Source organism: Nannospalax galili, unplaced genomic scaffold, assembly GCF_000622305.1.
Source record: "Nannospalax galili isolate Female #2095 unplaced genomic scaffold, S.galili_v1.0 scaffold548, whole genome shotgun sequence".
Classification (NCBI taxonomy): Eukaryota; Metazoa; Chordata; class Mammalia; order Rodentia; family Spalacidae; genus Nannospalax; species Nannospalax galili.
Genome location: NW_008358999.1, coordinates 349,588 through 371,112, shown reverse-complemented (window position 1 = coordinate 371,112; position 21,525 = coordinate 349,588). Strand labels below are relative to the sequence as shown.

Sequence of the window (21,525 nt, the reverse complement as noted above, 5' to 3'; positions counted from 1 at the left end):
AGCCGGGCATGGTGGCGCACACCTTTAATCCCAACACTCAGGAGGCCGAGGCAGGTGGGTCTCTGTGAGTTCATGGCCAGCCTGGTCTACATAGTGAGTTCCAGGACAGCTGGGGCTACAGGGAGACCCTGTCTCAAAAAAAAAAAAACCAAAAAAAAAATAATTAAAAAAATTTTAAGGCAGGGTCTCACTTTGTAGCTGTGGCTGACCTGGAACTTGCTATGTAGAACAGGTTAATCTCAAACTCAGAGATCTTCTCTGCCTCCTGAGTGTTAGGGTTAAAGGCCAGCACCACCATGCCTGCCCCTGCTCACCTCTGGGCCTCTAGTGCCTGGTGCATCTGCTCTGTAGAGTTTTCCATGAGCACTTGTTTCCAACTTTTCCCTCCACCATGAAGCAAAAGGAAAATAGACATGGAGACAAGCTATCAAGGCCATAGAGGGAACTCAGCCATATCCTGTGCCCTGTAGTGACCCACTTAATTAGAGTGGAATGTTTTCCCTTGCTGTGGGAGTCACAAAGGAAGAAGCAGTGTTTTGTGGGAAGTGTCACCAAAACGGACTGACCTGAGTCTGCACTGAAAAGGCAAGTGGATGAATTTGCAGCCTGGCTCTGCCCTTTAGACCTTGTCTCAGTTTCAGAATTCCACTATTTTTATGTTTGTTTTTAACTTAACCCATCTTGTTAGCCCAAGTTTGGGGTGTGTTTTTTTTTTTTTTTATCTTTTTGAGACAGGGTCTCCCTGCTTTGTTGTTGTTTTTGAGACAGGGTCTCCCTGTAGCCCCAGCTGGCCTAGAACTCACTATGTAGACCAGGCTGGCCTCAAACTCACAGAGATCCTCCTGCCTCTGCCTCCCGAGTGCTGGGACCAAGGGCTTGCACCACCACTCCCAGTGCGTCTCTCTCTCTCTTTTTCTTCATCCTGTAGCCCATCATGACCTAGAGCTTAAAAGTAATCCTCTTGCCTCAGGCTCCCAAGTGCTGGGATTATAGGCATGAGCCACCATACCCAATTTACTGAATGACCTCTTTTTTGCTTATTCTTAAGTGAAATCAGGGACCTCAAGAAGAACCAAAATCCCAGATTTGTGGGATGAGAAACATAAGCCCACTTGGGTCAGGGCAGCTGTTCTACTAAATCCTGATACTGGCTACCTTGTACCAGGGGACAAGAATACTAGGGTCTGTGGACCTAGAACTCACTATGTAGACCAGGATGGACTTGAACTCATGGAGATCTGCCTGCTCCTGCCTTTGAAGCACTGGGATTAAAGGTGTGTGCCCACAGCTGACCCTGTGGATCATACTGACTCAAAGGGAGTTCAAAATCAGTGGTCATTCCTTGAATTGAAGAGAAAAAACAGAAACAAAGATAGGTGAAAATTGTGTCAACAAAAAGTAGGTATTTCCTAACCTAGCACCAAACCTTCATTTAAAGCAAGCTTGCTGGACTTGGTAGGGTTTAGGTTGGTTGTGGTAGTAACCTGAAAAGTCCTGGTAGCTGCTGCAGTGGAATGGGACAGCTTGCCCCTTGGACTGGATACTGTGGCACCAGGCAGGGACAGGAAGCATGGATCCAGGGAGCAGGCAATAGCAGTTCAAAGGGCAAGTCCCTCCTCCTGCCCTCACAGATACTGGGAAGTATTGGGCTTGTTCTGTCTGTTCCTTTGGCTGGTTTGAATCTGTCCCCAGGGCTTCGTTACCTCTGGGTAACCTGGTGAATGCTGTGCCCTGACTCTGCTCTCTAAGGTGCAGCTCCGGTGGTGCTGTCTGTGCTGTTGCTCTTTACACTGAGGCTCAAAATAGCCTTGTATGTCTCTGCCTCCCTTCTCTCCCCGTCTTACTCTACTGGATTCCTTTCTCATCCACCTTTTTTTTTTTTTTTTTTTCCCCCAAACGGGGGGGCATTGAGGGTTTGTGGGTATGTGTTTGTTTTTAGTTTTTTTGTTTTGTTTAAATTTTATTTATTTATTTTTGGTCTATTTGAGACAGGGTCTCCCTGGAGTCCCAGCTATCCTGGAACTCACTATGTAGACCGGGCTGCCTTGAACTCACAGAGATCTGCCTGCTTCTGCCTCCCGAGTGCTGGGATTAAAGGCATGTGCCACCACCCCGGCTTAAATTTTATTTTTATTTTATGTGTGAGTGTATTGCCTGCATGTAAGTGCATCTGTGCCATGCAGTGCCTCCAGAGGTCAGAAGAGGGCATCAGATTCCCTGGAACTGGAGTTACAGATGTTTGTTAGCCACCTTGTGGGTGTTGGGAACTGAACCCGGGTCCTCTGCAAGAGCAGCCAGTGTGCTCTTAAGCTAAGACATCATCTCTCCAGCCCTGTTTTTAGGTTTGTTTTTTTTTTTTTTTTTTGGTTTTTTTGAGCCCGGGGCTCCCTCCAGCCCCAGCTGTCCTGGAACTCACTATGTAGACCAAGCTGGCCTTGAACTCAGAGATCCGCCTGCCTCTGCCTCCTGAGTGCTGGGATTAAAGGCGTGCACCACCACGCCCAGCTGTTTTTAGTTTTTTGAGATAAGGTCTTGCTTTGTCACCCTAGCTGACCTGGAACTTGGGATCGTTCTGCCTCATCCTCCCAAGTGCTAAGATTTACATACATGAGCCACTATGTGTGACCCACCTCTTTGTGTGTGTGCACATGTATGGGAGTGCACTCACCTGTGCATGCAAGTCTGGCAGCCAGAGGCTGGCTTCATCTATTACTCTACACCTTACTTCATCTGACCCTGGAGCTCACCATTTTAGCTAGACTAGCTGACCAGCAAGCCCCTGGGATCTGTTGGTCTCCATCCACCCCCAGCACTGGGGTTACAGGCTTGTTTTGTAATAACTAATTTATTTTTGAAACAGTTTCTCTATATAGCCCAGACTGACCTTGAACTCACAGAAATCCACCTGCCTCTGCCTCCCAAGTGCTGGGACTACAGGCTGCGCCACCACCCCTGGCTCTGCCTGTCTTTTATGTTGGGTGCTGGGACTACAGGCTGCGCCACCACCCCTGGCTCTGCCTGTCTTTTATGTTGGGTGCCAGGGATCTGAACTCAGGGTCTTCACTTTACCCATTGAACCATCTCCTCAGCCTTGTGTTTTTTGTTTTGTTTTCTGAACTAGGACATCCCTCTTATAGTGCAGGCTGACCTTGAACTGACCATGTAGCCTAGGCTGGACCTTAACTCCTGGTGAACCTCCTGCCTCAGCCTCCTGAGGGCTGGGATTACAGGCATGGCCTACCTCTTAATGCTATAGGGGCAGACCTTCAATTGTAATAGCTCTGCCTTGCAGACATAGCCCTGTCCTTTTTTTTTTTTTTTTTTTTTATCTTTTTGAGACAGGGTCTCCCTGTAGCCCCAGCTAGCCTAGAACTATATAGACCAGGCTGTCCTTGAACTCAAAGAGATCCGCCTGCCTCTGCTTCCCAGGTGCTGGGACAAGACGCATGCCACCATACCCAGCCCTATATCCCTGACCTTTGTGTCTCCCTTTGTTCCTATATAGATTGTGACTTTAATAAAATTCTAGGGCTGGCAAGATGGCTCAGTGGGTGAGATCTTGCTGCCTAAATTTAATCCCTGGAACCCACATAGCAGGGGAGAACTGACTCCTCCAGGTTGCCCTCTGACTTCCACTCATGAGCCATGGCATGCATGCACATGTAGTCTTGAGCACAGGCACATGCACACAGTAAATGTAAAAAAAATAAAAATAAATAAAGTAAGCTGTGGGGCCCCCTTCTCCTCCTCCTCTGGAACGGTCTTTTCCCTATCGCACTCCTGGTTTCCACCCCAGCTTTCTGCCAGAGGCTCAGCAAGCACTAACATTGCAAGGTTGAAGGCAGCAGCTGCCAACGAAGCTGTGCTTGTGCATACTGACGTCTGGTGTCACTGGCCTTGTCTGTGACACTCCTTTACTTCCCAAAGGACCTCCTGTCCCATACCACCACCCTTCCTCTGGTTCCTCACAGCTCCTGCCACCTCTTTCCTCTGGCCCTGTTCTCTCAGCAAGGAGCCTGTGTTTTGTTTCCTTTTGTCTGTGAGACAGGATCTCACTGTGTTGTTAGATTGCTCTACCTTATGAAGTCTTTTGCTTTATGTGTACCTATAAAGAGCCAGAATTCCTGCCTCAGTCTGCCAAGTGCTGGCATCATTGACATGCTCTGCTACACCCAGTGGTGCTTGGTCTGGTAGTGGGATAGACAAGAGTGTGTGGAGGAAGTGATGCCTTCGTTTGGCAACAGATCTTTTCCGTGGATTTGGACCCAGTGAAAGGAGGCTATCCCACTTCAGAGCACAGCGTCATCGTCTGTAGCTGAAGAACCCTTCCAGGAGGGCAGCCAGCACACAGGGGATGGTCCTCTTAGCCACCCATGGAGTGTTTGTGTCTCTGTGTTGGAGCTTCAGTGTTTCTTGAGCTAGCTGTGGAGGCCAGTGACCCCAGAGCCTCGACAGTGGGCCAGGCTCTGCTCCTTGTAAAAACAATTTGATCCTCATTTCAGGCTGTCGTCTCCAGGCTGACGCTTCCCCCAACTCAGCAGTATAAGCAGTATGAGAAGTTTAAGAGGCCTTGTCACCTACTGAGCCTCTGGAGTAGACACTGTTCTCAGAGTGTACCCTGTGAGAGAGTTGTAGCTTGATCCAACGTTTCAAAGAGTGATCCTGGGAGCAAATAGATTGTAAGCCCTCGTCTAGGCAGAGAATGAACTGAGTCATGATACCTGGATAGACTCCAGTACAAGGTGCAGGCCCACTCCTGCTGCTGTGGACTACTGTCCTTTTTGCTTGGTAGCCCTGAGCACTCGTGTCTAATGGATCCACTGTCCACCAAAGCTGTGTTTATTTCTCATCTGTGATGTGATGGGAGAGTCCCTCTTCAGTTCTGATCCTACCTGATGTGATGGGGTTGGATGGGAGTTTCACTGTTGACGTGCCAGAAGGCCATGTGGACTCAGGGGAGATGACAGAAGGGATCAGCATCTAAAGGCTTTTTCCCCAGGGACTCGCCTTGATGTCTGGCATTATTTTTAAAAACCAATAATTTGGTGTGCCAGGTTTGCTCATCATACACTGGTTTGGGGACAGAGGCACATTTACTCAGATGTGGCTTACAGGGTCCTAAGACTTCTTTCCACTCAGGTCCATGTGCAGATACTGGGCAGATGATTTTTCCTGTAGCCCTTGAGAATGATGGAAGGCTTAGCTCTGCTAGTGCATCAGGCCAGTTTGCCTTTATCCATGTTTGATAATGAAAGTGAGTTCGCATGATGAAGTTTAAGAAATTTTCTCCTATAAAAGTCACAAATTGGGAGTTTCCTAAAATAGCACTCCTAGCCCTGTCGCCCAAACTTGGCAGGCCTGCAGCCGTGTCACCTCCCCTGGTGAGCCTCTGCATATAAAAACTGGCTGCTTTCTTGGCCTGGGCGGGCGCTGGATTTCAACCCTGTTCGGAGACATTTAAATCACACAGACACTAAACCTTGCATTGTGATGGAGAAACTTGAATAGGCAGTCTTCAGATTGGAGCAAAATGTGAAACTTGAGTAAAGGAAGAGGTTGGAGGTTGGAGAGATGGCTTAGCAGTTAAGAGCACTTGCTGCTCAGTCATGAGGGCCAGAGTTGGAATTCCAGCACCCATGTTGGGCAGTGCACAAACTTCTGTAACTTCAGCTCCAAGGGATCTGACACCTCTTTTCTCCACAGGAACACACATACGCAGATACACACACCCAGACACACTCTGTCCCTCCAAAGAGGTTGCTTTAGAAAAACTTTGAAAAGCTCTTAAAACATAATAGACTTGAGGCTGGAGAGATGGCTCAGTGGTTAAGAGTACTGACTGCTCTTGCAGAGGACACAGGTTCGATTCCCAGCACTCACATGGCAACTATGAGCCATCCTTAACTCCAGTTCCAGGGGAATCTGAAGCCCTGTTCTGACCTCTGTGGCACTGCACGACAGGGGCGCACTCACATACATGCAGGTAATACACTAGTACACATAAAATGAAAATAATAATTAAAAATATTTTTTTAAAAAGATAGTAGACTTTAATATAAGACCTTGTATTTACTCATGAAATAAGACTGGTATTAGAATTAATTAGTAGAATTAATACAGGTCTGACAGAAGCCATGCTGGGGCTTGTGTGTCTGAGTCTCTCAGCTTATAGACACATCCTAGTTACTGTTCCTATTTGTTGAGTGTTTCATTGGGCACAACTGTGTTTCAAGCTGGAGTGAAAAGTTTCATGCCTTCCCAGCCCCTCCAGAGATTGGATGGTGCTTTTCAAATATAGTATGTTGGGCTGCCCAAATATGTCCTAAAATGAATGTCAGTGTTAGACTGTATTTAAGTCTAGCTTCATATGGTTAGTCTAATTTTATGTTGTTTGTAAGAGACTCAAATAAGGATATGGAAAGATGAATAGAAACATTGTAGGAAATACTACCAGAGAAAGCCAGCCTGGCTTTGCCCATGTTAACCAGTGGTTTCAGCACCAAGAGGATTGCTACCATAATTAGAAGTGTTTAATTACTCAAGAGAATCATTCTCTCTGTGGGCATTAGTTTAAGTGAATCAGTAAACGTTTAGAAGATTTGAATGGGACTGGCCATCTTGAACCTCACCTCTCACCTGTAGAACACAGCTGTTCTTAGGATGTCTTTTCTGTGTGGGGGCTGGCATGTGCATTTAGGATGCTTAGCTTCCTTGGGCTCTACACAATCGCACCTTCTTCTGGAAGTGATGACCACAAATGCCTTGGCTTTACCAGGTGTTCCTCAGGAGGCTGCCAGCTGCTGTTGTGGATCTTCTCTCCAGAGAAACACATGCTGTGTACAGCCCCTACCCCTCCAGTGGCTAGCTGGTCTGATCCTCAGCAAGTGGGACATGTCCTGAAGAAAAGCAGGGGACAGTCACAGAGCCTGGAGGTTGAGCCTTTGTGTATGCCCCTGCCCTGCGTGAAGGTGTCCCCAAGTTCCTGGTGCTAGGGGCAGAGGGCTCAGCCAGACCTGCTGACTTTAGGCCCACTGTGGGCTCTGGCCTGCCCTGGTAGGAGTTCAAGGCCAGAATGTGTTGGATGGCAGTCTCACCTTCTGCTCCTTCTCAGACTTTCTTAACCGTTTTCTAGAATGGTGACTTTGTGGTAATCAGGACCTGCCAGGCTCTGGTTTTGTGAGAAATCCTTCCTTTATCTCTTCTTCAGATCCCCTGGGTCCACTTTGGAGACAAACAGCAGGCTTCTCTTTTACTCCCTTTCCCTAAGTGCTAGCCACAGAAAGTTCAGGTGCGTACCAGTATAAACTAGATATGAAATAGTTGACGTGTGGCTCTGAAGGGACATAAAAGGGAGGCTTTACCCTCAAGGAGCAGGTGCTCAGTGCACTGGTGGGGTCAGAGAAGACTCAAAGGAGAGGAGGCGTCAGGGTTGTGCAGGCCAAGTGGGGAAGGGTGTTGCAGGAGTAGAGCAGCTCACTGGGCTCTGGGGTCTGATTGCTCATCCTGTTGCAGTGCAAAACAGGAAGAGAAGACAGGAGGAGATGAGGCATGCTTCATGCTCACTCGGGGAACTGTGAGCGGTTGATTGGGGCATGCACGGTTAGTTTAGATACGTGTTGAGAGAGTCGGAGTGGCTCTTTGATGGACAGAACAGGAGACTGGCTGGACGCTTTGCAAAGAACCCAGCCAGACTGTGGGGTTCAGAACTATTGCTATGGCCATGGGGCTGGGGAAGATGCGATCTGCAGATGGAGCAAAGTCCCCAAACCCCAGGTCTGTGGAAGGGCACAGTCATGTCCCTGCTAGAGAGAGGAATTTCCCTTAGCTCTGAAAATAAAGACTTAAGTTTTTATTTGAGAGAGATTTTTTTTTCCACTTTTATATACATTTTTTTCCTCTAGGAAATAGACAGACGGTTGGAAAAAAAACTGAAGATCACACAAAAGGAGAGGTAAGGCTGCTGTCTGGCGTGAGGGCTCGTGCTCTGCCTCTGGAGAGCTGGGCAGCTAGTGCTCTCCAGCTGGCAAGCAGGGTTAGCCCTAAGGGCAGGCTCCTGGGCAGCTAGCTCTTCCCTCCTATTTGGAGACCAGGATGCCATGGATTGAGGCTTTGGGATGAGGCTGGGTATTGCGCTGCCTCCAGCCTCAGTGGGGCCCTGTGTGAGGTCATCTGATGGAAAGAGGGGAGGTGACAGGTTACAAGGTTTGGGCTTTTAGGTCTGGCTGTGCCCACTGACTGTGAGGTTTAGGGCAAGTTGTTTCTCTCTCTGGGCATGTGTATCTTCCCCTGTGACATGGGGAGCTTGGGCAGATCACTTCTCTCTGACCTTGATAACTTGGCAGTTTAGAGTATTGGGAGTATCCTAGAAGAAAAGATCCTAGAAAATTCTTGAAACACCATTAAGGATAGCCTTATTCACCATCCATACAGCATGGGACAGGGGTTTCAAAGTAGGTGAGGTTGACTCTGGGCTTAGGTAACAATGATGAGCTGCAGAAAGTGCATAGAATTTGATTTGCTTAGCTGGCTACAGCCATTCCCCAGGGGACTTTAGGGAGCCCTCCACCCCATGTTGACGTTCCTGTCCTCCCCGCTGCTGTGGTCAGGCTGCTGGCTCCTCATTGTTCTGCTCTTTTTGGGAACTCCATGGTCATAGACCCTTTTCCTTGCTTCCCACCCCACCCAGGACCTTCTAGTTGACCCAGAGTGGTTGGCTTCCTCTGGTCCCTACCCTTCCTGACAACCTAGGCTCTGGGAGGGTCCTGGTGGCTGGTGTAGACGGTCATTCCTGTCTCATTCCCTTCTCTTTTGTGACTTTTGTTTCCTCCCGGTATTGTTCTCCATCTGTGTTTTGGGAATGTCACTTCTTCTTTGGCCATGTGGCATCAGTGTGCACATCCACCAGCCTTGGACAGTGCTTTATCTTTGAGCATTGCCAGGCACTGTTTCTAGGACTGGTCTTCGCCCCCAGCCCCGCCGCTGCCCAACAGAGCAGAGATCTCTAGTGAGGGAGGTTTCTTCATTCCCAGGCTCTTGTGCAGAGGTGACTTGCTTGTCGGATGCAGCTTGTCTCTGAAAGGCACAGGCCACTTGCCAGAAGGTAGAGGCAATATGGGAAATCCTGTCTCACTTGTTGACAGGTAGGGTGGCATCGTGTGCCTGTGTGTTGACTTGGTTTGAGCACATACTGTGGTAAACCTGGACTGAGAGGCTCTCAGCTAGCTCACCAGCCTCTCACTCTGGTTTGTGTAGGGAACCAGGGGTTTTCATCAGAGTTATTGGGTTTTGGATGTGGAATGTTGTGGCCTCAAGGGCCAAATGTTGCTTACTGGGCTGGTGATGTACCTGGAGAAGTCCCAGGATGGGGTGAGCTGGCCCCTGCAGTTATGGGCTGTGGGACAGTTTCTGTGCCTACAGAGCTGGGGGCAGGGCTACTTTCTTAAAAGACCCTGCTTGAAAAGTGGAAGTTTCGGTTGTCCGGTCACAGGTTGGATGAATAGTTAGTGGGAAGGGAAAGGGCAGTGATAAGTGGGGAGTGGGACATGGCTGGGCCTTCTGGATTTGTGAAGCTGTGTTTGCTCTTTGTCAGCAGGAAATCCAAATCTCCTCCCAAAGTGCCCATTGTGATTCAAGACGATAGCCTTCCCACGGGGCCCCCTCCACAGATCCGCATCCTCAAGAGGCCCACCAGCAACGGTGTGGTCAGCAGCCCCAACTCCACCAGCAGGCCAGCTCTTCCAGTCAAGTCCCTAGCACAGCGGGAAGCTGAGTACGCAGAAGCTCGGAGAAGGATCCTTGGTAGTGCCAGCCCTGAGGAGGAGCAGGAGAAGCCCATCCTCGACAGGTGAGGATAGTGGCAGCAGCCTGTTGACTTACTCCTCTGTTTCACAGGAGAGTGGGAGGAACAGGAAGAATCCCAGGTGGAGTCTGGGCAGGAACTGTCCCAGCACCAGCCTGCTGGATTGCCTGTATGTGGGCTCTAGGGACCAGACTGAGGCAAAGCACTTTACCAGTTAAGCTCTTGCCAACCTAGGGGAGCTGCCTTGGAAAGCCACAAGGGGGTGCTGCCAGGTATTGAAGAAGTTGGTCTGTAGGCACCAGGAGGCAGGCTGCCCAAAGATGAAAGGATGTACTAGGATGCACTTAGAGTCAGGATCTGCCAGCCTCACATCTTAGAACTGCTGAACCTGATGCCTGACCTGCGAAATGGGATGAAGGTAATACCTGTCCTGCCAGCCAGCCAGTGTGTGTTTACTTACCAATAAGCAATGGCTGTAAGGTGCTGAACTTGACCCAGAACCCCAGAAAAGCCTCATGTTGTCATCTGGGCTGGGTCTGCAGTACTCACTGTGGGTCTTACTGAGTGTTTGTTTTGCATTTTTGTTGTTTTTGCTGGGTTTTTTTTTTTTTTTTTTTTTTTTTTTAGACAGGGTCCCTCTTTACCCCCCGCTCGCCTGGGACTTTCTTTGTAGACCAGGCTGGCCTCAACTCCGGTGGTGCCCAATTTTACCCTGGGTTAAAGGCGTGCACTACCACGCCCGTTTGTCTTTTTGAGACAGGGTCTCTCTGTAGCCCCAGCTAGCCTGGAACTTGCTATGTAGACCAGGCTGGCCTCAACTCAGTGTGTGCCAAGATTTCACCTGGGAGCCGGGGATCCCAACTCAGGTCCTCGTGCTTGTGCTGCAAAAGAAGTCTGTCCCCCAGCCTCAAAAGGGCACTTTTAACAAACCTGTGTTACCAGGAACTGGCGTATATAATACAAATCTAAACTTTAAAAAAAAAAAAAAATTTGGAGCCAGACGTGGTGGTACAATGCCTTTAGTCCCAGCACTGGGACACCCTGTGTCAAAAGAAAGCCAGGCTCACGCTGGTGAGCTAACTCAGCTAGTAAGGGCACTTGCTGCCAGACATGACCACCTCAGTTTGATCCCTGGAACCCACCTACATGGTAGAAGGAGAGAACCTGCTTTGGTTCAGAAAGTTGAGCTCTACGTGTGTGATACGCGCACATGTACAATAAGTAATTTAAATTTTTTTTTTTTTTTTTTTAATTAAAAGCCAGATACAATGGCACACACCTGTATTCCCGGCAGGGACAGGCAGATCCTTGGACTTGGCTGGCTGGCTAGACTAGCTGAGTCAGAACTCCAGCTTTGGTGAAAGACTACATCAGAAAATAAAGTTGGAGAGCAGGTGAGGCGGCTCAGTGGGTAAAGGCATTTGCCACCAGCTATGATGGCCTGAGTTCAATGCCCAGAGCCCACGTGATGGAAAGAGAGCACTGACTCCTGCAAACTGTCCTCTGAACTCAGTACTTGTGCTTTGGGATGCGTGTGCCCATGTATGTACACATACTCACACAATAAGAACTGTAAAATTTGTGTTGGAAAAGAAAATAGGGAGATTGAGGAAGACACTAGATGGTCAACCTCCATCTTACCTCTGCACATACATGTGTGCATGGACACGAACACATAAACACACACAAAGCGTAGTTTTTTGAAAAATTTTAAATTTTATTTATCTGTGTAAGTGTATTGCCTGCATGTAGGTAGGTGCACCCATGTCATGCAGTGTCTGAGGAGGTCAGAAGAGGGGGTCAGATCCCTAGGAACTGGAGTTACGGATGGTTGTTAGCCACCATATGGTTGCTTGGAACTGAACCCAGGTTCTCTATAAGAGCAGCCAGTGCTCTGAACCGCTGAGCTATCTCTCCAGACCCCTGAAGATTCATTTTTAATTATGTCTATGTGGGGGACATATGCACATATGAGTGCAGGTGCCCAAAGAGGCCAGAGGCATCGGATCCCCCTTTAGCTGGAGTTATAGGCAGTTACGAGCTGCCTGACATGGGCTCTGGGAACTGAACTTGGGTCCTTTGCAAGAGCAGTATATACAGAACTACTGAGCCCCACCTCTCAAGCCACCCGAAATTAATATTTTTATCTGTATAAATTTTTTTTTTTTTTTTTTTTTTTTTTTGAGGCACCATCTCCTGTAACCCAGACTAGCCTGAAACTCATTTTGTAACCAAAATAATCTTAAACTCCTGATCCTTCTGTCTCCTCCTGTGCTGGGATTACAGGTGTGCACCACCACAAACCCAGGATCAAACCCAGGGCTTAATACAGGCTGGGCAAACACTTGTAAGTGTATGCCCAGCCCATAATTTTAGTCTTTTGAGACGGTCTCGCTCTGTAGCCTAGGCTGGCTTGGCATCGGCACCTGACAGCCTCAGCCTCTCCAGTGCTAGGATTACAAGTGCAAGCTTTGCCTCTTCTTTTTTTCTCCCCACAGTGTTGTGGGCTGAAGCCTTTGGCCCTCAAGTGTGTTTGGTAAGCAGTCTCCACGAAGCCAGCGCCTCTTGTCTTGGGGCTGCTTTGGCATGGTGTTCTGAGACCCGAACGCCTATCTGCAGACTCTGTACCTTTCTTGGTGCTGGTTTGTTTTTGTTTTGATTTTTTTTTTTTTTTTTGAGATAGGGTCTCGCTGTGGCCTCAGCTGGCCTGGAATTTGCTAGATAAACCAGGCTGGTCTTGATCTTACAGAGATCCACCTGCCAAGTACTGGGATTAAAGACAAAGCCACCATGCCTGGCTATGTTTTGGCTTTTTGAAACAGAGTTTTCACATTGTATAACCCAGGCTAGCCTTGAATTCAGAGCAATCCTCCTACCTCAGCCTCCCTGGCACTATTACAGGCGTGTACCACCATGCCCAGTGCATTCCTTTTTTAAAAAAAATATTATTTTTATTTTATGTGTATGAGTGTATCGGCTGCATGTATGTGAGTGCACCCGTGTCATGCAATGCCCTGGAGGTCAGAAGAGGGCTTTGGATTCACCTGGAAATGGAATTAAGGGCCGTTTGTAGCTGCCATGTGGGTGCTGGGAATCAAACCCAGGTCCTCTGCAAGAGCAGTCAGTGCTCTTAACCACTGAGCCATCTCTCCAGCCCCCTGCATTCCTTGTTCTGAAGGAACATCCATTCTGTTTTCTCCTCTTAGTTTGCACCTGTGTGGAGTGGAAAAAGTCCATCTCCTCCTGTCTTCTCTAGTACTAGGAGTCAGCAGCTAGCCATGTGGTTTTAAGAGAAGCAGGAGGCAGACAGGTGGATGCCAGCTCACTCCTGAGCTCATGGCTAGGGGGGCCTAACACTGGAAAAGCCTGTTGGTTCTGTGGAAGATGCGTTGCCATGGCTGCCACCCCCACCCTCAAGATGGGGTGTAAGCGCTCCTGTCTGTGGATGAGTGATGGCAAAGGAAAAGGGGCCTGTCAACTTGGAAATGCCACTGGTCTGCTTGCCAAAGAAGTCAACTCATGTAGACAGTTGGCTAGTAGCCCCGGCAAACATGGGTTGATTTTAAGATTGGGGAACTTTCAGGCCAGAGAAGTAGCTCAGTTGGTAAAGTGCTTGCTGCACAAGCATAAGGACCTGAGTTTGGATTCCCAGTACCCACATAAACTCTAGACAGGGCCACAAGTGATTATAACCCCAGTGTTGGGGGTGGGAGTAGAGGGGTCCACAGAGACATCCCTGGAGCTCATTGGCCGACCAGTCTAGCCAATTGAAAAATGGTTTGAAAAATAAGGTGGAGAGCAATAGAGGATGATCATGACGTGGACCTCTGACCTCCACATGCACACGTGCATGTATACACAAACATGTACAGACATCACACACAATAGATTTGGGGCATCTTTTATAACCTTCAGGTTTTCCTCTGGTCTTTCTTTTAGGCCAACCAGGATCTCCCAACCTGAAGACAGCAGGCAGCCCAGTAATGTGATCAGACAGCCTTTGGGTCCTGATGGGTCACAAGGCTTCAAACAACGCAGATAAATGCAGGCAAGAAAGGATGCCGCTGCCGCCATCACCGCCTCCTGGCTTGTCTGCCACGGGTTGCACTGCCATGGCAGACATCTGGACTTGAGCAGAGGGAACGACCTGACTTACTTGCACTGTGATCCCCTTGCTCCGCCCACTGTGACCTTGAACCCCATGCACTGTGACCTCCACCTCCCCCCCTTCCCACTGTGATTGGCATGTTGACAAGGGCTGTCCCAAGTCAATAGAAAGGGAAAGGGTGGGGATAAGGGGAGGATGGGGGGACCTACCAAGGACTCAAGAGTAGAGGGTCAGGCAGTGCCACTTGGCCACTTGGGGTAAAGCCAGTGCCAGCAATAACAGTTTATCATGCTCATTAATTTGGGATTTCAAAACAGAAGAGAACTCCCACCCACCCACCCCCAAGTGCATGTCTTCATCACTTAAAAGTAAGTTCCATTTGAAAATATCCTTTCCTTTTTTTTTTCCTATTTTTGTTTGTTTATACAAATATCTGATTTGCAAGAAAAAGTGCATGGAAAGGGTTTTAGCAGTTTAATGAATTTTTAACTGAGAAAGGGTAGTTTGGTAGTCTACTTAAAGATGTTTCTAGGAAACTTGCTGGAAACATTAACCAATAGGACTTTGGTGAGCTTAGCTTCTTTATTCCTACTGCAGCCCAGAAAAGGGGCAGGGCTCTAGGCCCCCAGTAAATGAGCACCCATGCCTATACCGCCTTCCTCCAGTAAGTCCCAGGCACATTGCCTGGAGACAGCTCAGAGAGCCTGGGGGAGGGTGCCAACCCCACCTCTAGTATTTTGGGAGATGGGGAAAGTGACAGACTTCCCCTTCCCTTATCCCTCAGGGCGGCTCCCTACCAGCCAGGCATGCTGCTTCTAGAGGATGTCAGGGAGGAGACTACACTTCCCGGCTAAGAGTCGGGGTGCAGCGCTTGTTGAGTTTTGCTGTCAGCGAGAGACCAGGAGAGAATCTGGTTCCAGAACTCCAGGCCTTTGCCTGGTGTGGTCAGATGGTAGATAGACTTGTCCCTTCCAGCAAGACTGGAACTCTTAATGGTCTGTGGCCCTCTGTTGATGACCCAGCTCAGAAACTGTACCTGGTATGTTTCCATGAGAAATCAGTACCTTAGTGGGTAGACCAGTCTGAATAAAGTTGGTAAAGAAGCTTTGTATTGCAAAGGTAGATGGCCAACCCATTCCTCAGATGCCCGGGCTTCCCTTTTCCCCTTTATCCAGAGTGAGGCTGGCACGAAGGCCATTTCTGTCCCTGAGTCTGGAGATTGGCCTTGGCCCTTGATGAGAGGCTTGAGAGGGCGGCTGTGTCCTGCTGGGTGCTTTCAGGCTCTCCAGTCTTTTCCAGTGCTCTGCCTTACCCCTCAGCCAGGCTGATGGCCTCCCATCTCCTGACCAGCAGGCAGGTTTGGGAGTGGGTGGTGTGGTTTGGGATTAGGGCAGCTGCGGTTGCTAAGGTGTCAAGGTGAGGTTTTGTAGGATCACTGCACCTTGGGTTCACCCGGCTCACTTGTGCCCTGTGGCAGTGACCCAGGACATCTTCCCTTTAGCAGGAAGGGCTAGTTGCCAGCTGAGTCGGCAGCTCTTCCACAGCAAAGTCCTAGAACTGCACGAAGCCAGATGTCATCCGTTAGTGAGCTAGAACAGCTTCATTCAGCAAGAGAGGCAGCCACCTCCAGGAGTGGGCAGCAAGGAGGGTGGCCACTGTCTCAGAGTCTATTGCCCTGATATGTGTCTGCACTTATAGGGCCCACCCACAGGGAACAGTGGTTCCTGGCTAGAGGTGAGACTGTCCTTTCATTGGAGAAAGATGCAGAAATAATCCAGGTGGGAGGCTAGAAGTACTGACTGCTCTGCCCTCTGGACCACCTGTGCTTGCCCTAGCCTCTGGTGGGAGCCAAGGGCAGCTGGTGTCTGTGCACTGAAAGCCTGTAGGGGTGGTGATCCCACCTTGCTCTGGCCAAAGATGGGCTCTGCCCACAGCGTGCCTGTGCCCACCCACCAGCAGTCATGCCTTTGGCCTCCTAGGAGGAAAGGTGGTAGGCAAAGCAAGAGAAAAAGAAAAAGCAGGAAACTATTGTGTTGGGGAGGTGGGAGGGGAGAAGGGAAACGGTTTGGGTTGTGTGTTTTGTTTTGTTTTTGTAGTCTGTAACTTTCCTTAAATGCTTCTTCTCTTCTCTTTTTTTTTTTTTTTTTTTTTCCTTTTTCTAAGTAAGTTGCAGGCTTTGGCTTGGCAATCCCCAGGGGGATGAGGGGCAGGAACCTGAGGCTGCAGCCCCTTTGCCTGCCTTCATGGTACTGTCCCTTCCCCAGCTCTTCCTGGACCCCGTGAGCCAGGCCTCAGCTAACCACGTCCCATGAGCCACTACTCTGATGTCAGCCTATAACCAAAGGAGCTGGGGGTCCGGGCCTGATGACCAGCCCTTCTCAGCCCCCTCAGGGTGCTCCCCACCTGCAGGCAGGAGGCAACACCCTATCTGCTGCCATCAGCCCCTTCTAGAGCCCACCTGCCCCGCCCAGCCCTGCCCTGCCCTGCCATACCCTGCTCTGCCCCATCTGGGGGTGCTCTGCTCAGGGATGGGCCGGCAGGGCTGCACCCAGCCTCCCTGGAAAGCAGAGACTCAAGAAAACCTCTGGGGTTCTGTTTCTGGTCATGTGACCCCAGGGGTACACTCTTGGGCATCTGAACAGAAGGGATTGGGAGGGAGGGCCACGCCCTCTAGTCTTGCTCTGCTGGTGTAGCAGGCAGCTCCCCACCTTACCCCACATTGCGGGCTCCTGAGTCGGCAGATTAAGCATTTTATAAATTGTATTTTAAATACATGTTTTAAACTTGTCAGCTCTTTGTCCTCATTTCTGTCCCTGACTTCCTATCTCGTGTTGTGGTTGCTTGTCCAGCCCTGGGGGCTTTCTGTTCTTTCAGGAGGTCTGCTGCTTCCAGAGACAAAGGCTTTCCTGTACTGGGTTTCTGTTCAGCACTTTGTGGGGCCAATGACCCAAGGTAGGAGGCTCTGAGGAGAGTCCAGAGGTTCAGACCCAAGGGCTGCTGCAGCTGGAAGTCCCAAACCCTCTGCACAGGGCTTAGTGAGTCTTGCCTCAGAGACTCCCAAACCTGAAGAGCATGCTGGAGCTTCACATTCTGGGAGTCGATTAGGGTGGTGAAATGTCCAGGCCTTCCTTGGGATAAGGCACAGACAGAGGCTGGTGTTCTTGGTGTTTATTGGCTTATCAGGCCATAAAAGCAAATTCCCAACAGCCAGACCCTGCCCAATGGCCCAGCTGTCTTCTGGCCTTGAACTGCCTGGAGCTAGGATTCCAGAGGGTCAGTGGGTTCGGGCTGACACAGAGCTAAGCCACTTTCTACTGTCAGAGCTGTGTTCCCTGGGGAGAAGAATGTCATAGGAAAGCGGAAGACATTTGGCCTTCTTCCCACGGTCCTGCCAGGTTCATGCATGAGCCATCCTGTGTGCCCCGGGGAAGAAAAGGCTCCTAGAAGCAGTGAAGCCCAAGAGTTAGCCTTGAGGCCTAATTCTAAGTCCTAGGACCTGAAAGGGACCTCTGTAGGGTGCATTCCCTTCTCAGTCGCTAGGCCTGCATCTCATAATATGGAACAAGGCAGAGGGTATCACTGAGTCCTGGGTCCAGGGAACCTTAAATGCTCAGGATCCTGTGAAATGGTCTGTCTGGTACACAGGCTTTCAACAAGGAATTTTCTTTCCTGTCTGTCCTCCGTGCAGAAGGCAGTCTCCCAGCATACCCTCTTGGAAAGATGGGTTCCCCAGTTATTAGGCTAGAGGCTTCTTGACAGTAGCAGATAGGCCTGAGAGGCCCTGGCCCTCGGTACCCACCTGCCTCCTTGTGCTCCTGACTGGAGGAAGAGGCTCTGGAGGTCAAGGCCCAGGCCAGCAGGGACACACTGATCCAGCACAGAGTGGATATGGTTACCCTGCTTCCAATGGACCATCTTCTCCAGTCTTGGGCAGAGTGGTATGCAGGGCACTTGGGCATAGGGACTCTGCAGGTTGGCAGCTGGAGGAGGAAGAGAAAGCAAGGAGGGAATGCTTTAGAGCAGCCGTGGGAGCCTAGCATGCCCAGGTGGAATCCTGGCTTTGCCATATGATGAGATGAGTGGGTTTGGGCAAGTCCCTTATCCTCTCTAAGTTGGAGAAGATAGTGGTACCCATCTCAGAAGTAGGTGATGATAGCACACTGCTGAAGACTGAGAACAGAACAAGACTGATCATAGCTTTTAAAGGAGCAGGTGTCTATATTGAGTCCTGGCGTCGTCTGATGGGCTTGAAAGACCACAGAGCTCCTAGTTCATCAGTTGATGTACAGTAGGGTTCTAACAAAAGTTTCCTGGGCAAGGGAAGGCACCTTGGCCCATAGAAGGAGCACAGGATTTGGGGTTCAACCTGAGTGTCAACTCCCTTTCCCAGCACACTAGGTGGGGAAGTCACTTAAGTTGCCTCAGTTCCCATTTCTTCATCTATAAAGTGGAGTAATTGTGGGGATTACATTTGGGGACAACTCTAAAGGGCCTTGCACTGTGACTGGCTCCGGTAGGCTCTCCAACAGTGACTCTTAGGACACAGCCTTGGCTGGGAGCTAAGGCAGGTGGAGAGTCCAGTGCATAGGGCCGGATGATGGTTAGTGGGGGTCAGCCTCATTTGCCAATGGTTCCCATACAGCTATGCCCACGGAATATGAAACCAGACCACTGGGCTCCATGGGTCTAGCTGGGTGGGGGCCCAGGGAAAGCAGGCCACATGGACAGGGTCTGCAGCACAGCCCCCTCATGGACCCTCACCATGGTTCTGCTGCTTTAGCCGGCTCAGGATCCTGAGGATCCTTCGTTCTGGGACTTCCAAGCTGTCTACTTGCTGAGGGTTGTAAGAAAGCTTCTTCCTCGACCGAAGCCCACCTATGGTTGATTCTATCTCTCGGGCCTTGGAGGTGCCTTCCTTCAGCTTCTTCTGGTAGTAGCTGAGGAGGTAGTGCCCACCAGCTCAGCATGGCTGTGGTTAATTCACCCCTTCCTCATGACCCCCTGTTCTATCTGGCCAGTTCTTAGCAGGATGTAAGCCCAGGAGTTGAGAGACCTGTGTTCTCAGTCCCCTTATGTAATATGAGGAAATGGTTCCATCTGCCCTGTCCCTGCAAGTCACTTGACTTCTCTGAGCTTCAAGTTTCCCCAGCTAAGATGGGGATCGAATACCTGCATATGCTGGAGGATCATACATGAGACCCATCAAGCATTCAGCGCCACAGTGGTACCTACTACCCATGGTTTCTGTTACTGATGTTTTCTCTTAGATGTACATCTGCTTATAAACCAGCCATGCAGGGCTAGGGATGTGGCTCTGTTGCTAGACTGCATGCCTAGCCTACATGAAGCCTTTAAGTTCAATCTCTAAGCACTGCTAAACTGGGCTTGATGGCACACACCTGTAATCCTAGCACTCAGGAGGTGGATGCAGGAGGATCAGAAGTTGAATGTCATCCTTGGCTGTGTGGCCAGTTCAAGGCCACCCTGGGATACATGGAGTCCTTGTCTCAAAGCAAACAAAACAAACCCAGCTGTGCAACACACTCCTCATCTTCTAAGTGTCATTTTAAAGGCCCAAAAGTCTACGGACTTCTCCCTTTATACTATCCAGGCTCCCACCATGAGCCTCTACTTGCCCACAACCCACGTGGTTTGTTTATATTTTTAGACAGGGTCTTGCTATGCAGCCTTGGGTGTCCTGGTGCTAACTTCACCTCTGCCTCCTGAGTGCTGGTGTTATAAGTATGAGCAACTATGTCTGGCTCAACTTTTACCTTTTTAACTCATTACTTGCCTTTTCCTCCACTAGACTGTGCACCTGGCAGTCAGCAAATACTCCCTGGGTGTTCTCTTTGTGCCAGCTACCTTTCCAAGGGCCTGGAGAAGAGTGGTGAAGGCTTGCCCACCTTGCACAAGGTTGTCTTGGGCCCACCTCTTGCCCCAACCACTGCTGCAGCAATCACTTCTACAAGGGCTTCATAGTTTCACGGGGTGACTCAGGCTGCCCCAGGCCCTTTGGACATGTGGAACCCATCAGTGAAGGGAAGTTAATCATCAGTGGACTACTGTTAGACAGAGGAGTTGGTGGCTGAGGTATAAGGAATTTCCCCTTCTTCCCAAGCTACCATTCCATAATTCCTTAGATCCAGGGGGTGTGCAACTCAGTAACATCTTGTGTTATCTCTCTGCTTACAACCCTTCCCTTCCTCTCCCACAAAATCAACCACCTGGACACATGGCATGACAGACATACTTAAATGTCAGGAGCGATGGGTGCTCTGAGGTAAGAGATTAGTAATGAGAGGCTGTTTTGCTCGGGGTGTAAGCAGTGGTCTCAGAGATGCCATTTAAAGGAGGTGAGGAACAAACCCAGCAGCTGTCTGGAGAAAGCCTTCATGACCCAGGACTGACATGGGCAAAGCCCTGGAGGTGGGAACGAGCTTGGTGAGCTCTAGAGGCAGTTAGGAAGCAAGAGGGCTGGAGCCTCATTACAAGCTGAGAGCTGGCTATGTTCTACGGTCTGGAAGCCCTACGGGCTGCAGCTGCTGGCTCTACTAGGGCCCCTGTCCCTGGTTCTGGAGCATGAATTGTGAAGATAGAAAATAATTCCATACTGGGCATGGTGACGTATGCCTTTAATCCCAGCACTTGGGAGGCAGAAGCAGGTGGATCTCTATGAGTTCCAGGACAGCTGGGGCTACAGAGAGACCCTGTCTCAAAAAGAGCCCCCCCCAAAAAAAAATAAGAAAAGAAAACTAATTCCAGCTGGGCAGGGCAGCACATGTCTTTAGTCCCAGCACTTGGGAGGCAGAGGCAGCCTGGTCTACATAGTGAGTTGCAGGACAGCTGGGGCTACAGGGAGACCCTATCTCCGAAGGACAAAAAAAAAAAAAAAAAAAAAAAAAAAAAAAGATCAGGAAATCACTTCACAGATCAGGAGCCATAGGGAAGACTGTGCAACCGTCTCAGTCACAACTAGAAAAGAAATTGCAGCATCCTCTGATTTCCTGTGGGTTTCAATTCAGATGTATTGCAGGTGTGTTGGATTCTGACTCACCTAGGAAACAGTGGCTCAATCAGTTGGAATGAAACTCGGTGCCTGGGCAGCTCTCTCCCTGCCTGTTGCTTCAGACAGCCCAAGAATGATACATGTTCTCTTACTTGAACTGTGGCCTGTTGGGGGCCTCTGTTATGTGAAGTAGAAGTCTCTTCATATCCAGATAGCTCACGAAGCTCAGAGTTATGTGCTGAGACTCCTTTCATAGCGGGGTGCCTTCCTGGCATTCTCCCTGACTCTCCTTTTGAAGTGCCCGCCACAAATACCATAACATAAACATGGCCTCTGGCTCTAGGAATACCATGCTTTCCTGTGTGATTTTTCAGGTAGTCAGCAGTCTGGCAGCATGGCAGAAATCCACTTCCATATGCAAATAGAATGTCTCACAAAGTACCTATCAGCCAAAGCTTTTACCACTACCCCCATGGTATAAATATATCCTAGCCTTCTCTTAATAGTGGGAGATCGGGTCAGAGACTGAGTCCCAGAGATTGGGTCCCAGAGAGAATAAAGCTGTAAGCACAGACTGAGCCGAGCCTTGAGTCTTGTGTACCGGTGACC

General features: G+C 49.7%; 2 protein-coding genes across 3 annotated transcripts in view; one reads left to right on the top strand and one right to left on the bottom strand.

Moving 5' to 3' along the window:
- Szrd1 (SUZ RNA binding domain containing 1) overlaps positions 1-16,697 on the top strand; it is a 29,251-nt gene extending 12,554 nt beyond the window's left edge. Inside the window, exons 2-4 of one of the 2 annotated variants that reach the window (XM_008822644.3) lie at positions 7,902-7,951; positions 9,593-9,844; positions 13,739-16,697. In XM_008822644.3, the coding sequence (XP_008820866.1) occupies positions 7,902-7,951; positions 9,593-9,844; positions 13,739-13,841 (405 nt within the window). In that variant the 3' untranslated portion in view covers positions 13,842-16,697. Of the gene's footprint in view, positions 1-7,901; positions 7,952-9,589; positions 9,845-13,738 lie in introns of both variants that reach the window. The other variant, XM_008822643.3, reaches the window with a different exon arrangement.
- Spata21 (spermatogenesis associated 21) overlaps positions 16,038-21,525 on the bottom strand; it is a 26,057-nt gene continuing 20,569 nt past the window's right edge. Inside the window, 3 exon segments of the mRNA XM_029558419.1 lie at positions 16,038-17,239; positions 17,707-17,887; positions 18,669-18,844. Of these exon segments, the coding sequence (XP_029414279.1) occupies positions 17,182-17,239; positions 17,707-17,887; positions 18,669-18,844 (415 nt within the window). The 3' untranslated portion in view covers positions 16,038-17,181.